The following is a 19,387-nucleotide window of genomic DNA, read 5'->3' as shown; positions in this document are numbered from 1 at the left end:
ACCCGGTCCCATCCAACACCTTCGGGTGTCGGACGTGCGCAGCGACTCGGCCTACCTGTCCTGGAAAGACCCCGAGGATAACGGCGGCGTCCGCATCACTAACTTCGTGGTGGAGAAGAAGGACTCTGCGGCCACCCAGTGGGTCCCGCTGTGCTCCACCTCCAAGAAGCGCAGCATGATGCTGAAGCACCTGATGGAGGGAACCTCCTACAACTTCCGCGTGGCAGCCGAGAACCAGTACGGCCGAAGCGAATACACGGAGACCAGTAAGGCCGTCAAGGCCATGAACCCACTCTGTGAGTAACGGCAGAAAGATTTTTATATTTATTAAGATATATGTTTTTTACATTTAGATATACTTTTTATATAGATTTAGATTCATACTCCTAAAATGGAAAATGCTAATTAGATATCCTCACACTGTCTTGAATTAGTCAAAACTAAAATAATTGACATATGTAGTTGTAGTTTTGGTATATAAAACTCACACTGATGCTAAAACTGAATGTCTTTCCCTCCAGTCCCCCCCGGTCCTCCCAAAGACCTGCACCACGACGACGTGGACAAGACAGAGGTGTGGTTGGTCTGGAACTGGCCTGACCGCAACGGAGGAAGTGACATCACCGGCTTCCTGGTGGAGTACCAGGAGGAGGGAGAGAGGGAGTGGGACGAGTGGAAGACGGTGAGCATCCCAGAGAGTCATGTGACCGGCCTGGAGGAGGGCAAGACCTACCGCTTCAGAGTCCGGGCCGAGAACGCCATCGGACTCAGCAGACCAGACACCACCTTGCCCATCCTGTGCCAGGAGAAACTGGGTGAGTCCAGCACTCTATCACGTCTAATGAGGATTCTTTCATGAAAACCTCAGTTCACTAACAAAAGTTAGTTTGTCCCGGTTTAAGTTACCTAAACGAAATTGGTAATTTTAGGGGTGAAGTATTCCTTTAATATTGGGGCTCGAAGAAATGTCATTGTTTCACATCTATTTAGTAAACTATAGGGATACTCAGTGTGTTTCCATCGAGTGTTATGTTGGGTAACCTCCTCTGTCTGTTTGCCCACAGTCGCTCCCATCCTGGAGGTTGACGTTAAGCTCACTGAAGGCATCATCGTGAAGGCCGGCACCACCATCAGGCTGCCCGCCATCATGAGAGGAATTCCTATCCCCATTGCCAAGTGGATGGTGGAGGGAGAGGAGATCACCACCGAGGGCAACGTCAAGATCGATACCGACAACTTCTCCACCGTGCTCAGCATCAACGAATGCACCAGGAGCCACACCGGCTCCTACCTGCTCTCCGTGAGCAACCCAGCCGGAACCAAGACCGCCGCCCTGAGCGTCACGGTGCTGGATGTTCCCGCCGCTCCCATCGGACCCGTCAACATCCTGGAGGTCACTCCAGAGTCTATGATGATTGAATGGCGTCCTCCCAAGGACGACGGCGGCAGCGCTGTCACCGACTACATCGTGGAGAAGAGGGAGTCCAACAAGGAGACCTGGGGAGGGGTGAGCTCCGGCAGCCTCTCTACCAAAGTCAACATCATCCGCCTCCAGAAGGGAGTGGAGTACGTGGTCCGCATTCGTGCCCAGAACAAGATGGGCGTCGGTGCTGCTCTGGAGAGCAAGCCCACTGTGGCCGAGCACACCTTCCTTCCTCCCAGCCCGCCAGGTACACCACATGCCACTGATGTCGCAGAGGACTCTGTCACAGTGGGCTGGACCATGCCTCTGTCCGACGGGGGCAGCCAGATCTCCGGGTACCTGATCGAGCGCAGACACAAGGGAGGAAAGTGGATCCGTGTGAACAGGACTCCCTGCAAAGACATGAAGTACACAGTCCTTGGTCTGTTTGAAGGCAACGAGTATGAGTTCAGAGTGTTTGCTGAGAATATCGCCGGCTACAGCAGCCCCTCTCCCACCTCTGACCTCTGCAAGCCCTGCAGACCCATCACGGCCCCCGGCCCCCCTGTCAACCCCAAAGTTAAAGACTACAGCAAGGACACTGCCTACCTGGTGTGGACCAAACCCAACAAAGACGGAGGCAGCCCCATCATGGGCTACACCGTGGAAATGAAGAAGGCTGACACTGAGGATTGGCAAAAGGTGAACCTGGACGACTTCATCAAGCATTCCGCTTACACTGTGAAGGGTCTGGAGGAGGGAGCCACGTACAACTTCAGGATCTTCGCCTCCAACATGATCGGAGATGGCGAGTCCAAAGAGATCCCGAAGTCCGTCACCGCTCAGGACATCCTGATCCCTCCAGAGATCGAGATGGACCTCTCCTGCCGCGAGCGCCTCACTGTGCGCGTCGGACACAACATCAACATGATGGGCTACATCAAGGCCCGCCCCGAGGCTGAGGTGCTTTGGTCGAAGGAGGAGGTGGTTCTGGAGAACAGCAAACGGGTCACCATCACTCAGAACTTCCCTCTGGTCCACCTGAAGATCAAGGAGGCCACAAGAGCGGACCATGGCAAATACGTCCTGAAGGCTTCCAATGAAGGAGGCGAGGCTTCCTGCACCATCACAGTCAATGTGCTGGACAGACCCAGCCACTGCCAGAACCTGCACGTGACCTACGCCACCAAGGACTCCTGCATGCTGAACTGGGAGACGCCTGGAGACAACGGTGGATCTGAAATCACCAACTACGTGGTGGAGTGCCGTGAGCCTAGCACCAGCATGTGGTCCATGATCACCTCCCTCTGCACCAACCGCAAGATCAAGGTCAAGCTGATGGACGGCAAAGAGTACCTGTTCCGCGTCAGCGCCGTGAACAAGATGGGCGCCGGTCCCACCATGGAGACCAAGACCCCTCTGCTGGCCATCGACCCCATCGAGAATCCCGGAGAGCCTGAGAACTTCAGAGCCACGGACATTGGTAAGAACTACGTCTATCTGAGATGGAGGAAGCCCGACTTTGATGGCGGCAGCCCCAACATTTCATACAACCTGGAGTGCAAATCCAAGGATGCTGAGGACTGGGAGAAACTCAACACCACCACCCTCACTGACACCTTCTTCCTGGCTGACAAGTGCAAAGAGAACCAGACCTACACCTTCAGGTAGGTTACTGCATGACAGGAGGGTTGAAAGAACAGACTGTAGGCTTTGAAGTCTGTTGGCTTACCTAGTGAAAATGACTTACTAATAATTCTTATCATTTGTCTCTCAGGGTGCAGACCATCAATGAAGGAGGTGAAAGTGCTTGGGTGAAACTCGCTGATATTCTGGTAAAGGAGGAGATCCTGAAGCCCGTCATCGACCTGAAGTTGGCCGGAGTTCTGACGGTGAAGGTCGGAGATTCTGTGAGGATCGAGGCCAGCCTGAGAGGAAAACCCGCGCCGGAGGTCAAATGGATCAAAGAAAAGGCCGTCGGGGACAACCCCAGAATCAGCTACGAGACCGGACCTGACTATTCCAAGTTCCTTCTCACCAAGTCCAGACGCACGGACACCGGAAAGTTCATCATCACCGCCACCAACGTGGCCGGCACCTTCACGGCGTACGCTAACATCAACGTCCTGGACGTCCCGGGCCCAGTGAGGAACCTCAGGGTCACCGGCATCGGGGCCGACAAGTGCAGAGTGGTGTGGGACCCGCCGGAGGACGAGGGAGGCTGCGAGGTGGACAGCTACATCCTGGAGAAATGCGAGACCAGGAGGATGGTTTGGTCCACGTACTCCGCCTCGGTGGTCACACCATACTGCAACGTGATCCGTCTGGTGGAGGGTAACGAGTACATCTTCAGAGTGAAGGCAGAGAACAAGATGGGCACTGGCCCCGCCATGGAGAGCAAGCCTGTCACCGTCAAGACTCAGTTCAACAAACCTGGACCCCCAGAAGCCCCCGACGTCACCAAGGTACGCAAAACACTTCCTGTGCTGTACCTTTTTCTATAATTAGCTACATTTGATCCTGGTTTCTGCTTCCACAGGATTAGGTGGACGCCAGTTATTATTATTCTATAACTTTAAGATAACTATTTGGACAGCGTTGTCATTACTTTAGCTAACTATTTGTACTGCTGTTACTCACACTCTCCACACCTCCGTGATCCAGGTCAGTAAAGAAGAGATGACCGTTGTCTGGGCTCCCCCCGAGAACGACGGAGGAAAGTCCATCACCGGCTACATCCTGGAGAGGAAGGAGAAGAGAGCCGTCCGCTGGGTGCCGTGCACCAAGAGCCCCATCTCTGAGAGACGCATGAAGGTCACCAACCTGATCCCCAACCACGAGTACCAGTTCAGGGTGAAGGCCGAGAACGAGGTGGGCCTGGGAGAACCCAGCAAGGCCTGCAGACCCGTCGGAGCCAAAGATCCCATCGGTAAGTCTGTGGTTCTTTGAGATGAATCAAAGACTCAAAGGCGTTATCATCATATGCATCGTAGCTATCGTGTAGATATGCAAATCTGTGTTTCTGTGTGTCCCTGCAGAGCCCCCTGGTCCCCCTGCTTTCCTGAAGGTGGGCGACAGCACAAAGACCTCCATCACCCTGACCTGGTCCAAGCCAGTGTACGACGGTGGTGCTCCCATCATCAACTACAGCCTGGACCTCAGGCTGAAGACCGATGTGGATCCCGAGAACCCCTCGGTGGGGTGGAAGAGGATCGACACCAACGGCCCGCTGGTGCTCACAGAGTTCACCATCGGACAGCTGGACGAGAAGCTAGAGTACGACTTCAAGGTGTCCGCCCAGAACCAGATGGGCTGGGGACGCCACGCCTACCTTAAGGAATCCGTGTCCCCCAAGGAGATCATTGGTAAGAACTGACATTCAATACGATACGATAAAAGTCTGTTTCCAGCTCATAGAGTCCTGTTGTGAACCGGGAAATGTTGAGGACCCCAAATTGTCTAAATGAATAGTAGGGTCCCCAGCAAATAGAAACTGCCGGATGCTAACCTGCATGTTGGGTAATTTGCACAATTAGGGTTAATTCCGGTTTGGACCGTTTTAGAGTGGTTTCTGGGGTTATTGAGGACGCTGAATCCATTTCTGAAATGTTCAGCATCAGAAATGGCAGTTCTAACCAGAAAGTGGCCATATACGTGCTCTCTGTGGGTCGATTGAACTCAATATAGTTACTGTATCACTGCAGATAGCCTTATTCGGGCATTGTCAGTGAAACTGGGAAACAACGCATGGTGTTTTTGAAACTTCAGTGTAGAGCACTTTGATGTTTCAGGGTTAGACATTAAGGGAAACACGGTCTGTTTATGATCTCACATCCTGCTAACCTCTCTCCTGTGTTTGCTGCTGCAGAGGCTCCAGAGATCGACCTGGATGCCAGTCTGAGGAAGGGTCTGTCTGTGAGGGCCGGCTGCCCCATCAGGCTGTTCGCCGTCGTCAGAGGACGACCCTCGCCTAAGGTCACGTGGAAACGCCTCGGCGTGGACAACGTGATCCGCCGTGGACACGTGGACCAGGTGGACAGCATGTCCTTCCTCGTCATCCCCGAAAGCACCAGAGAGGATTCTGGGAGATACTCGCTGACTCTGTCCAACTCGGCCGGAGAGAAGGCCGTGTACGTCCGCGTCAAAGTCCTCGGTGAGAAACATAACAACACATTTATCCACAACCAACATTTTACTTTATCATGCTATAGCACCCATATTTAGTTTGAGACAGTTTGATTCATTGATTTATGAAACTGTCCCACAATGTTCTAATATTTTATAGTATATGCATTTAGTAAACACCAAGGAAAATGGACGTCTTCATCTGAACATATTTTTAGGAATATACAAATGCAATAATAACGTCCCAAAAATGCGGGAACTTTTAAAGGCTGTTACGTACAACGTTTTGAACATATTACAAAAAGAGGTGTTATTACATAATGACATTTGTTTACATCCCTTGAAAAGAAAATGTGTCTGATCAAAGCATATTTGAATCCCCCCTCGCAGACACCCCCGGCCCTGTTGGCGGCCTGGAGGCGACGAACATCACGAAGACAAGCGCGCAGCTGTCATGGCTGCCGCCCGATAACGACGGCGGAAGCCAGATCCTGAACTACATCGTGGAGAAGCGCGAGGTGGACCGGAAGACATGGAACAAGTGCATCGAGGACCTGAGGAAGACCAGCTTCAAGGTGTCCAACATGACGCCCGGCATCGAGTACTACTTCAGAGTCACCGCCTGCAACCAGTACGGCATCGGAGTCCCGCAGGACTCGCCCAAATCCTACCTGGCCGTCGACCCCATCAGTGAGTAGAAAACCATTCTGAGACATGGACAGGACAATAAGACTTGCATTATTATTATTTCTTCTGTGAATGAGAAGACTTTAAACTAATGTATAGATATGTATATCTATACGTCGTACATATAGTGAACGTTTTCTAGTTTCTTTTGAAATGTTTGCCCCCAGGTAAACCTAAAAGCTGCTGTGTTCCTCTCTCTCTGAGTTCTTTCCTTTATCTTACCTAACCCGCGCACTCCCCTCCCCCCAGGTGAGCCAGACCCCCCGAAGAAGATGGACGTGTTGGACATCACGAAGAACAGCGCCACGCTGGGCTGGCTGAAGCCGCTCAGAGACGGCGGGGCCAAGATCAACGGCTACGTGGTGGACTACCAGGAGGAGGGCGCCGCAGAGGACAAGTGGACGCCGTACTCCGTGGTGAAAGACATGAGCATCGTGGTGGTGGGCCTGAAGGAGAACATCAAGTACAAGTTCAGGGTCGCTGCCAGGAACTCAGTGGGGGTCAGTCTGGCCCGCGAGGCCGAAGGGATCTTCGAGGTCAAAGAGCAGCTCAGTGAGTACAGCACACACCTCAGACTGTAGAGAAACCTGGATATGAGACAGCATTATGAGTCCTGAAACCCTGAAGTTAGTTAGCTTTATAAGTCTTAAAGACCCCGACATGAGTCAGCAATATGAGTCCTGAAACCCTGAAGTTAGTTAGCTTTATAAGTCTTAAAGACCCCGACATGAGTCAGCAATATGAGTCCTGAAACCCTGAAGTTAGTTAGCTTTATAAGTCTTAAAGACCCCGACATGAGTCAGCAATATGAGTCCTGAAACCCTGAAGTTAGTTAGCTTTATAAGTCTTAAAGACCCCGACATGAGTCAGCAATATGAGTCCTGAAACCCTGAAGTTAGTTAGCTTTATAAGTCTGAAAGACCCTGACATGAGTCAGCAATATGAGTCTTAAAAACCCAGACATGAGTCAGCAATATGAGTCTTAAAAACCCAGACATGTGTCAGTAATATGAGTCTTAAAAACCCAGACATGTGTCAGCAATATGAGTCTTAAAAACCCAGACATGAGTCAGCAATATGAGTCCTGAAACCCTGAAGTTAGTTAGCGTTATAAGTCTTATAGTCCCCGACGTGAGTCAGCAATATGAGTCTTAAAAACCCAGACATGAGTCAGCAATATGAGTCCTGAAACCCTGAAGTTAGTTAGCGTTATAAGTCTTATAGTCCCCGACGTGAGTCAGCAATATGAGTCTTAAAAACCCAGACATGAGTCAGCAATATGAGTCCTGAAACCCTGAAGTTAGTTAGCGTTATAAGTCTTATAGTCCCCGACGTGAGTCAGCAATATGAGTCTTAAAAACCCAGACATGAGTCAGCAATATGAGTCCTGAAACCCTGAAGTTAGTTAGCGTTATAAGTCTTATAGTCCCCGACGTGAGTCAGCAATATGAGTCCTGAAACCCTGAAGTTAGTTAGCGTTATAAGTCTTATAGTCCCCGACGTGAGTCAGCAATATGAGTCCTTCAACCCTGAAGTTAGTTAGCGTTATAAGTCTTATAGTCCCCGACGTGAGTCAGCAATATGAGTCTTAAAAACCCAGACATGAGTCAGCAATATGAGTCCTGAAACCCTGAAGTTAGTTAGCGTTATAAGTCTTATAGTCCCCGACGTGAGTCAGCAATATGAGTCTTAAAAACCCAGACATGAGTCAGCAATATGAGTCCTGAAACCCTGAAGTTAGTTAGCGTTATAAGTCTTATAGTCCCCGACGTGAGTCAGCAATATGAGTCTTAAAAACCCAGACATGAGTCAGCAATATGAGTCCTGAAACCCTGAAGTTAGTTAGCGTTATAAGTCTTATAGTCCCCGACGTGAGTCAGCAATATGAGTCCTGAAACCCTGAAGTTAGTTAGCGTTATAAGTCTTATAGTCCCCGACGTGAGTCAGCAATATGAGTCCTTCAACCCTGAAGTTAGTTAGCGTTATAAGTCTTATAGTCCCCGACGTGAGTCAGCAATATGAGTCCTAAAACCTTTAAATGAATCAACATTATGCGTCTTAAAACCGTGAAATAAGTGGGTCTTTTGTGTCCTGAAACCTCGAAATGAGTCAGCAATATGAGTCCTCAAACCCTGACATGAGTCGGCAGTGTGAGTCCTAATACTTAATACAAGAGTTAGCATTTTAGCACTTAAAGCTCTCCTCTCATTGTCTCATATGCTGATGAAAATAAAGCTTCTTATATTTAGTTTTCTGGAGGGACCTTTGAGTGACTGTCCTTCCTCTCCCTGCAGTGGCTCCGAAGGTGATGACTCCGGACATCGTGTCGGTGCGAGCCGGATCTAAGATGGTTCTGGAGGCCATCGTGGCCGGGAAGCCCGCTCCCTTCTGCAAGTGGAAGCAGGGCAACGAGGACGTGCTGACCTCCGACCGCCTGTCCGTGGTGAAGACGCTCACCAGCTGCACCCTCATCACCAAGAACGTGAAGCGGGAGGACAGCGGCTACTACAGCCTGTCCGCAGAGAACAGCAGCGGACGGGTCAACCAGATCATCAAGGTCACCGTCATGGGTCAGTAACACTCGTCCTAATATGGGAATATTCAGGAATCACACACTGTATCAAAGGGAAAGCAGGACTGCTTGAAAAAGGAGGTATATTTGAGAACATTCAGAAAAAAATAATGAAAAAAGTCAGATTTTTCCAAAAATCGAAATTTTGGAAGAAAAAATACAGAATTTCAAGAAAAATCTAAATGTTGAGAAAAAGTTAAAAAAAATAAAAAGTCAATTTCTAAAAACAAATTGTTGAAAAAGTCCGAAATTTAGAAAAAAAAATCTGAATTTAGAGAAAAAGTTAAAACTCAACATTTTGAGAATATTGGAGAAAAAAGTCAATATTTTTGAAATGTTTATAAAAAGTTAGATTCATGCGAAAAAGTCATTTCTTTGGGAAAAGTCAGAATTTTTTGAAAAAAATACATAATTTCGAGAAAAGTAAAAAGTAACATTTTTAATAAAAAGTAAGTTTTAAGAAACTTTAAAAAAAAAAAAAAAAAAAATAGAAAAAACGTAAACATTTTGAGATGATTGATTATTGATTATTGAGGAAAAGTTGGCGACAATTAAAAAAAATCGGCAAAAAGTCAGAATATATTTCAGGTTAAAGTCATTCATAACTCGTACATTACCGCTTCTCTCTGTCCCTGCAGATATCCCCGGGCCCCCCGAGGCCCCCCTGGAGGTGACGGAGGTGGATGTGGACGGATGCACCCTGCTTTGGGGGTCGCCCCAGGAGGACGGAGGCAGCAACATCACCAACTACATCGTGGAGAAGTGTGACGTGAGTCAGGGAGACTGGACCATGCTCACCTCCTCCTGCACCAAGACCAGCTTCAAGGTCCCCAAGCTGTGTCTGGGCAAAGAGTACGGCTTCAGGGTCCGCGCAGAGAACAGGTTCGGCATCTCAGCGCCCATCTACTCCGAGAAGATGATCGCCAGGTGTCCGTTCGGTGAGTCCGGGACAATGTTTATAAAGCTTTGTAGAGAACTGCAGGAATAACGAGTCAGCATTACGAGTCTTAAAGCAACAAATATTTCAGCATTATGAGACCCAAAAAACTGATATGAGTCAGCATTATCAGTCCTACAACCCTGAATTAAGTCTGCATTATGAGCTGTAACACTGTGGTATGAGTCAGCATTATCAGTCCTGAAACCCTGAATTAAGTCTGCATTATGAGCTGTAACACTGTGGTATGAGTCAGCATTATCAGTCCTAAAACCCTGAATTAAGTCAGCATTAATGTCCTGAAACTCAGAAGTGAGTCCGAATGAATTTAAAATCTGCAGTTTTACAGCTCTAACTGTTAACCCCCCCCCTACAGACCCCCCCAGCGAGCCCCTGAATCTGCAGATCAACAGGATCAACAAGGACTACGTCATCCTGTCCTGGGAGCGCCCCAGCAGCGATGGAGGCTCCCCTCTGACAGGATTCGTCATCGAGAAGAAGGAGCGTAACAGCCTGCTGTGGATGAGGGCCAACGAGTCGTTGGTGAAGGCCACGCAGTACACCTGCAGCGGGCTGATGGAGGGCGTGGAGTACACCTTCAGGGTGGCCGCGCTCAACATGGCCGGACAGGGGAAACCCTGCAAGCAGACCGACATCATCATCGCCAGGACCGCCATCGGTACGAGACACTCACACGTCATCTTTCAAGTTAGAGAAACAGGAGCATTGTTACAAAGCTGGGGGAAAGACGCTTATTCGAAAAAAGTCAAAGAAAAAAAACATGTCATATTTTTGAGACACTACTTGTTTGGTTTATTGTACTTTTACACCGACCTTCTTCACTGTTCAGACTAACTAACCGAGTGTACCCCCCCCCCACACAGACCCCCCCGGTAAGCCCGAGGTGATGGACGTGACGAAGCACTCTGTGTCTCTGGTGTGGAGCCGCCCGGCGAACGACGGCGGCAGCAAGCTGATCGGATACTACATGGAGTACATGAAGCTGCCGGAGGAGAAGTGGACGCGCTGCAACGCCAATTGCATGAGCATCCAATCAGAGAGCTACACGGTGAGCGGGCTGGACGAGGGCCAGCAGTACCAGTTCAGGGTCATCGCCAGGACCGCCATCAACACCAGCCTGCCCTCCGAGCTGTCGGACAAGATCCCCGTCATCGCAGAGCACGGTACGAACTCTACCAACTATCATTCATTAACACTTATCCTTAAAGGGAAGACCGGCCCCTTACGGGAAACTGATTGATCAGAGCACGGTACGAACTCTGAGCATTCAGTTTTCGATTATATTAATTATTATTATTATCATATTAACAGTTTTCCTTAATGGAAAGACCCGCCCCTTTCTCGTCATAAGCTTCCTTAAAGCATAAAGTTACTACATGGGGAGTTTTATTTTGAAAAACAAATCTCATCCTAAGTTTAGTAAGTATGCAATTACTCTATGGTGCTTTTATTTTGAAAAACAAGCCTGGCCTTCGCTTCCTGTAAGGATCAAGTGATTTTTTTAGGGTTTTCATTTGAATTGAAATGCCTCATGCTTCACATCTTACTTCATTTCAGGAAAGCACAGACTCTCCCCGTACAGTTACTCTATGGGGCTTTTATTTTGAAAAATCAGACTTCGGAAAGATTTTGAATGCAGGACTTTTTCTTGTAACAGAGTATTTTAAATGTATTATTGCTACTTTTGCTTAAGTTAAAAGTCTGAGTACTTAATAAATAACTGAATATAATAACCATTCCCCCTCCTCTCGGTGCAGTTCCCCCCCGCGTGGAACTGGGTCTGGATATGAAGAACCTGATCGTGGTGAAGGCCGGAGAGAACGTGTCCATGGAAGCCGAGGTGTTCGGCAAACCGATCCCCAAAGTGACCTGGATGAAGGACAGCGCTGTGGTGCACGTGGAGGGCATGAAGCTGAGCCAGAAGAAGCACCAATACATGCTGGACCTGTTCTGCGTCACCAGGAAAGAGTCCGGTGACTACAGCATCCACGCAGAGAACCCCAGCGGGTCCAAGTACGCCACCATCAAGGTCAAGGTGCTCGGTGAGTCAAGAGGTCTTCAGAGGGGTCTTTTAGCAGGATAAGTGTGGAATAGATCAGATTTGAGCTCCTTGTCATTGCTAGTACTAAACAACGAAATGCAGTTAGCATCTAACCATTGGAGGCGTGTGGCGCATTGGATTAGTGCCTTGGTGTTGGGATCAGGGGGTCACAGGTTCAAACCCCACTGCAGTCAGCATGTCGTTGTGTCCCTGAGACACTTCACCCCAAAGTGCTCCTGTGGGGATTGTCCTCAGTATTGAGTATGTAAGTCGCTTTGGATAAAAGCCTCTAACAAGTAACATGTAATGTAATGTAACCAGAAAGTGCAAAACAGTAAGAGAAAAGTCAGTCACTGAGGATACGATACGATAGGATAGGATAGGATACGATAGGATACGATAGGATACGATAGGATACGATAGGATACGATACGATAGGATACGATAGGATACGATAGGATACGATAGGATACGATAGGATACGATACGATAGGATACGATAGGATACGATAGGATACGATAGGATACGATAGGATACGATAGGATAGGATACGATACGATACGATAGGATACGATAGGATACGATAGGATACGATAGGATAGGATACGATAGGATACGATAGGATACGATAGGATACGATAGGATACGATACGATACGGATACGATAGGATACGATAGGATACGATAGGATACGATAGGATACGATAGGATACGATACGATACGATAGGATACGATTAGGATACGATACGATAGGATACGACTAGGATACGGATAGGATACGATAGGATACGATAGATACGATAGGATACGATAGGTATGTAGGATACGATAGGATACGATACGATAGGATACGATAGGATACGATAGGATACGATAGGATACGATAGGATACGATACGATAGGATAAGATAGGATACGATAGGATACGATACGATAGGATACGATAGGATACGATAGGATACGATACGATAGGATACGATAGGATACGATAGGATACGATAGGATACGATAGGATACGATAGGATACGATAGGATAGGATACGATAGGATACGATAGGATAGGATACGATAGGATAGGATAGGATAGGATAGGATAGGATAGGATACGATAGGATACGATAGGATACGATAGGATAGGATACGATAGGATACGATAGGATAGGATACGATAGGATAGGATAGGATACGATAGGATACGATACGATAGGATACGATAGGATACGATACGATACGATAGGATACGATAGGATACGATAGGATACGATAGGATAGGATACGATACGATACGATAGGATACGATAGGATACGATACGATACGATACGATAGGATACGATAGGATACGATAGGATACGATACGATACGATACGATAAGATACGATAGGATACGATAGGATACGATAGGATACGATACGATAGGATACGATAGGATACGATACGATAGGATACGATACGATACGATAGGATAGGATAGGATACGATAGGATACGATACGATACGATACGATAGGATAGGATAGGATACGATAGGATACGATAGGATACGATACGATAGGATACGATAGGATAGGATAGGATAATACTTTAATGGTCAGATCAAGTCTGAAATGTGTTGTTCAGGGTTCAGACAGGAGAGAGCTGAGGGTTGAGAGTTTCCTGTAGCGCCTCCTAGAGGACAGGAGATGTGTGGTAGGGAATATGTGAGAGATCGGGTCTTTGAGCAGTATTAGTGTTGACCTGTAGCGCCTCCCAGAGGAGAGCAGAGGGAATAATGTGATCGATTTAACAGGATTAACGAGGCTCTTCCCCCTCCTGCAGATAAACCCGGCCGCCCCGCCAGTTGGACATTTTCGAAAAGTTAAAATGTTTATAGAAGTCAGAATTTAAGAAAAGTCAGCATTTTGAGAACAATTCAAAATGTTAAGAGAAAAGTCAGAATTTTGATAAAAGTCAGAATGTATTTCAGGTTAAAGTCATTCATAACTCCCGTCATGGTGAAGAATCCCTACGGTACAATCAGAGTCTACTTCAGGAACAGACAAATGTGTGCTTTTTTCAACAACAACAAAATATTGAGAAAAAAGTCGGAATTTTGAGCAAAAGTCAGAATTTGAGAAAAGTCAGATTGTTTTTTAGAAAAAGTCAGAATATTTGAAATTTTGAAAAATAAGTCAACATTTTGAGAAAAAGGATTAACAAAGCTCCTCCCCCCCTGCAGATAAACCCGGCCCCCCCGCCTCGGTGAAGATCGCCAAGGTGTTCTGTGACCGTGTGAAGCTGCGCTGGGAACCCCCCATCGCTGACGGAGGATCAGAGATCACAAACTACATCATGGAGAAGAGAGAGACCAGCAGAGCCAACTGGGCTCTGGTGAGCTCGAACATCCACGGACACAACACAGACTCTCTGGTGGAGAAACTCATCGAGGGCCACGAGTACGAGTTCAGGGTCAGCGCGGAGAACCAGTACGGGGTGGGAGACGCCATCATGACCGACCCCGTCATGGTGAAGAACCCCTACGGTAAGGACCGGGTCTACTTCAGGAACAGAGACATTTGTGCTTTTATCAACAAAAACAAATTGAGAAAAAAGTCTGAATTTTGAGAAAAAGTCCACATTTTTTTTAGAAAAAAGTCAGAATCTGAGAAAAGTCAACATTTTGAGAAAAGTCTGAATGTATTTCAGGTTAAAGTCATTCATAACCCCCGTCATGGTGAAGAAGCCCTATGGTAGTGTTTCAGGAACAGAGAAATAAGTGCCTTTATCAACAAAAAAGAAATTTGAGAAAAAAGTCTGAATTTGAGAAAATAATATATTTTTTAAAAGAAGTCAGAATTTGAGAAAAGTTAAAAAAAGGTTTTTCTTTTAGAAAAAGTCAGAATTGTTTAAACGGTAGAACAGATCAGTGAGCGGGTCAAACTGACAGTATTAACCTTATTGAGCATATTTCATCATATATTTGTTTCCCCCTCACTCCCATTGCTCCCTGGGCGCTGTACAATAGCTGCTAGACTCCTGGCTCTAGACTCCTGGTACTAGACTCCTGGTTCTAGACTCCTGGTTCTAGACTCCTGGTACTAGACTCCTGGCACTAGACTCCTGGTTCTAGACTCCTGGTTCTAGACTCCTGGTACTAGACTCCTGGTTCTAGACTCCTGGCACTAGACTCCTGGCACTAGACTCCTGGTTCTAGACTCCTGGTACTAGACTCCTGGCACTAGACTCCTGGTTCTAGACTCCTGGTTCTAGACTCCTGGTACTAGACTCCTGGTTCTAGACTCCTGGTACTAGACTCCTGGCACTAGACTCCTGGTACTAGACTCCTGGTGCTAGACTCCTGGCACTAGACTCCTGGTACTAGACTCCTGGTTCTAGACTCCTGGTACTAGACTCCTGGTTCTAGACTCCTGGTACTAGACTCCTGGCACTAGACTCCTGGTTCTAGACTCCTGGTGCTAGACTCCTGGCACTAGACTCCTGTTACTAGACTCCTGGTTCTAGACTCCTGGTTCTAGACTCCTGGTTCTAGACTCCTGGTACTAGACTCCTGGTACTAGACTCCTGGTTCTAGACTCCTGGTACTAGACTCCTGGTTCTAGACTCCTGGTGCTAGACTCCTGGTTCTAGACTCCTGGTGCTAGACTCCTGGTTCTAGACTCCTGGTACTAGACTCCTGGTACTAGACTCCTGGTTCTAGACTCCTGGTACTAGACTCCTGGTTCTAGACTCCTGGTGCTAGACTCCTGGTGCTAGACTCCTGGTTCTAGACTCCTGGTTCTAGACTCCTGGTACTAGACTCCTGGTTCTAGACTCCTGGTACTAGACTCCTGGTTCTAGACTCCTGGCTCTAGACTCCTGGTTCTAGACTCCTGGTACTAGACTCCTGGTGCTAGACTCCTGGTGCTAGACTCCTGGTTCTAGACTCCTGGTTCTAGACTCCTGGTACTAGACTCCTGGTACTAGACTCCTGGTGCTAGACTCCTGGTTCTAGACTCCTGGTTCTAGACTCCTGGTACTAGACTCCTGGTGCTAGACTCCTGGCTCTAGACTCCTGGTACTAGACTCCTGGTGCGAGACTCCTGGTGCTAGACTCCTGGTACTAGACTCCTGGTGCTAGACTCCTGGTACTAGACTCCTGGTGCTAGACTCCTGGTGCTAGACTCCTGGTGCTAGACTCCTGGCTCTAGACTCCTGGTACTAGACTCCTGGTGCTAGACTCCTGGTGCTAGACTCCTGGTACTTAACCTCTGTTATTGATCATATCTAATCATATCTCCTCCCTCAGACGTCCCTGGGCCCTGCGAGCCGCCCGTCATCACCAACATCACCAAGGACTCCATGACGGTGAGCTGGAAGGCGCCGGCAAACGACGGCCGCGCCTCCATCCTGGGCTACATGGTGGAGAGGCGCGAGGCCACAGAGCTGGCCTGGGCCAAGGTCAACCGACGACCCGTCATCGACCGCTCCATCAAGGCGGTGCAGCTGAGCGAAGGGTCCGAGTACGAGTTCAGGGTCATCGCGCTCAACAAGGCGGGGCCGGGGAAACCCAGCGACGCCTCCAACGGAGCGCTGGCCTTAGACCCCGTCTGTGAGTTACCGCTTTAGAGAGATGATCTGATGTGCTTAGATTACAATGTACAGGGAGGGACATGTTCATTTTAAAGGTCTCCTATCATGCAAAATGCACTTTCTGATGTCTTTTATACATAAATGTGTGTCCCCGGTGTGTCCCCGGTGTGTCCCCGGTGTGTCAGGAGACTCACAACGTGCCAGAAAACAAAACTCTTTTCCTCCGTACCCAAATCTCTAAAAACGAATTCTGAGCAGGCATTAGCTCCCCCTCCTCTTTTGAAAAATGATTTTAGCACTTTAGTAACAGGGCTGAAAGAGAGGGGGATGAGGCTAGAATACATGATCTGTTTGGTATTTTGAGCAAAACACTTCAGAGACATGTTTTTTATATGTCTGAGACTTATAATATAAGCCTAAAAATAGTATAATAGGCGACCTTTAAGCAAATTAAAATCCCACTTTGACGTTTAAAAGGTGCAATTTCTTTCCCTATGAACTATGAGAATAATGCCTAATATGACCCTTTATTCCTGCAGACCCCCCTGGTCCTCCTGCCTTCCCGAAGGTGGTGGACTCGACCCGCTCCTCCGTCAGCCTCAGCTGGACCAAGCCGGCGTACGATGGCGGCTGCGAGATCATCGGCTACCTGGTGGAGTGTAAGCGTGTGGACGGAGAACACTGGAACAAGTGCAACATCCCCAAGAAGCTGCAGGAGACGCGCTTCCTGGCGACCGGACTGATGGACGACGCAGAGTACCAGTTCAGGGTCATCGCGGTCAACAAGATCGGCTTCAGCGAGCCCAGCGAGGTCCCCGGGAACCACACGCCCAAAGACATCCTGAGTAATTATATATCATTACTGTTTTCACACCATGGTTAGTTTTAGATATTCAGATAAGTGTTCTGTCTCCACTGGAAGCTATACAGAGGTGGGAAGGAACTAAGTGCCTTTACTCAAGTACTTAAGTACAATTTTGAGGTACTTTACTTGAGTATTTCAATGTTATGTTACTGTGTAGTTCTACTCCACTGCAGTTCAGAGGTAGTGAATAATAATGAGTGAGTTTTGAGAGATGTTTGACCCTTGCATTAACCCCCCCTCCCCCCCCCTGCAGTCGCCCCTGAGGCGGAGCTGGATGCTGACCTGAGGAAGGCTCTGGTCCTGAGGGCGGGGGTCACCATGAGGGTCTACGTCCCTCTGAGGGGCCGCCCGGCGCCCAAAGTGACGTGGTCCAAGGCGGACGCCAACCTGAAGGACCGGCAGGTTCTGATCAAGACGTCGGAGTGGGACACGCTGCTGATGATCGAGGACGTGAACAGATACGACGCCGGGAAGTACATCCTGACTCTGGAGAACAGCAGCGGCTCCAAGAGCTACACCATCGTGGTCAAAGTGCTCGGTGAGGAGATACACATTGTTATGGTGTTAGAGGGGGGGGGGGAACTGGGTTCAGATGGAGGTCAATATAAAGCTTTAAAGGTAGCTTCCTCTCTGTAATGCGTTCAAAACACGAGTCACTCAAAGCATAATCAATGGGTTGTAATCGCGCTTAGAGATGATTTATAAACATACTCATAATGCATTATGAACTCACTTGAAATACATGAACATACTTACATGGGTCATAAACATATTCATTAATAAAGTGTGATAAATATTCTAAGACTGAATGATAAACATAATTGAACGGTTCATAACAGAATCTGATTACTTAACTATGAGATATCAATCAGGATGTTTCCCCCTCTGTTATGTGCATCTGTAACCTGAGTCTTTATACCCCTCCCCCCTCCTCAGATACCCCCAGCCCCCCCCTGAACCTGACAGTGAAGGAGACTTCAAAGACCCACATCTCCATCACCTGGGACTCCCCCCTGCTGGACGGCGGCTCCCCGGTGAAGAGCTACGTGGTGGAGAAGCGTCTGGCGGACAGGAAGGCCTGGACCTGCGTGGCCGCCACCTGCCACAAGATCTCCTACAGGGTGACGGGCCTGGAGGAGGGGCAGGCGTACTGCTTCAGGGTGCTGGCCGAGAACGCGTACGGCATCGGGGAGGGCTGCGAGACCGCCGGCAGCGTGCGGGCCTCAGGTAACACACCAGGGTTTACAGTGGAGAAATACATATGGTTATTTTCATTTGTTTTATTATCAGTAGGGATGCTCCGATCGCCAATTTTGGGGCCGATCGCCGATCGCCGATCGCCGGAATCAGTATCTGCCGATACCGATCGCCGATCCGATCGAGTGGGCGGGGCCTAAATGGAAGATTTAAACATCACTTTAAATCTTCCATTTAAAGTGATGTTTAAATCTCAGTTAATGGGGCTCATTCACTGGAGCTTCCACAAACAACAATCAACTTAATTATTACATTCAAATTATGCATATTATTCAAGTTTACATTCACTTTGGATAATACCACGGGAGAAATGAGCAAGCGCTCTCTTTTCCTCTCTCCCCCTCTCTCTCCCTCTCTCTCTCCCCCTCTCTCCCCCTCTCTCCCTCCCTCTCTCCCTCTCCTGACAGCCCGTCAGTATCGTCTCATGCAGCTCGCTGATCCAGTAATGTGTGAGGCCGACAGTGAAGAATAAACATATTTATAACTAGTGTAGCTTGTTCCAGAGGTAGATAAAATAGCTAAGTGTGTTAGGTCTAACTCTTAGTGTGTGTTCTGCTCCGCTCACCGGTCCGTCACAGCGGGTGGAGCTGCAGGGTTTCTGCTTCACACACACGTTGCATACCGCTATTTTACTGTCTTTTTCGGACACCTTAAAATAATGCCAGACCGGTGAAGCCATTTTGGCGAGCTTGTTTTGCCGCGTACAGAGAAAAGTGTCATGTATTTTACGTCATGCGATCGGCCCTCGCGATCGGCATGTTTAGAGAGCACCGATCGATCGGTAGAGAGTGAGTATCGGCAGATCTCGATCGGTGACCGATCGATCGGAGCATCCCTAATTATCAGCCTTAATATGATTATTAAAAAAAAATGTTTTAGTCTACATTAACTCCACCACAAGTTTGTTTACCA

At 48.2% G+C, this 19,387-nt stretch overlaps 1 protein-coding gene across 1 annotated transcript in view; it reads left to right on the top strand.

Moving 5' to 3' along the window:
- The window catches only part of LOC117490100 (titin-like), a 241,720-nt gene that overhangs the window by 168,333 nt on the left and 54,000 nt on the right, over positions 1 to 19,387 (top strand). Inside the window, 19 exon segments of the mRNA XM_034139686.1 lie at positions 1 to 296; positions 522 to 815; positions 1,065 to 3,069; positions 3,180 to 3,867; positions 4,067 to 4,331; positions 4,441 to 4,767; positions 5,271 to 5,555; positions 5,918 to 6,217; positions 6,464 to 6,766; positions 8,509 to 8,784; positions 9,425 to 9,724; positions 10,100 to 10,402; positions 10,608 to 10,907; positions 11,502 to 11,786; positions 14,003 to 14,305; positions 16,070 to 16,372; positions 16,893 to 17,198; positions 17,472 to 17,756; positions 18,155 to 18,445. The exon segment at positions 1 to 296 is cut by the window's left edge and continues 4 nt beyond it. Of these exon segments, the coding sequence (XP_033995577.1) occupies positions 1 to 296; positions 522 to 815; positions 1,065 to 3,069; positions 3,180 to 3,867; positions 4,067 to 4,331; positions 4,441 to 4,767; positions 5,271 to 5,555; positions 5,918 to 6,217; positions 6,464 to 6,766; positions 8,509 to 8,784; positions 9,425 to 9,724; positions 10,100 to 10,402; positions 10,608 to 10,907; positions 11,502 to 11,786; positions 14,003 to 14,305; positions 16,070 to 16,372; positions 16,893 to 17,198; positions 17,472 to 17,756; positions 18,155 to 18,445 (7,715 nt within the window).

Source organism: Trematomus bernacchii, unplaced genomic scaffold, assembly GCF_902827165.1.
Source record: "Trematomus bernacchii unplaced genomic scaffold, fTreBer1.1, whole genome shotgun sequence".
In the NCBI taxonomy this organism is placed as follows: Eukaryota; Metazoa; Chordata; class Actinopteri; order Perciformes; family Nototheniidae; genus Trematomus; species Trematomus bernacchii.
Note: the sequence above shows the minus strand (reverse complement) of the source record. Positions and strands in the feature narration are given on the sequence as shown.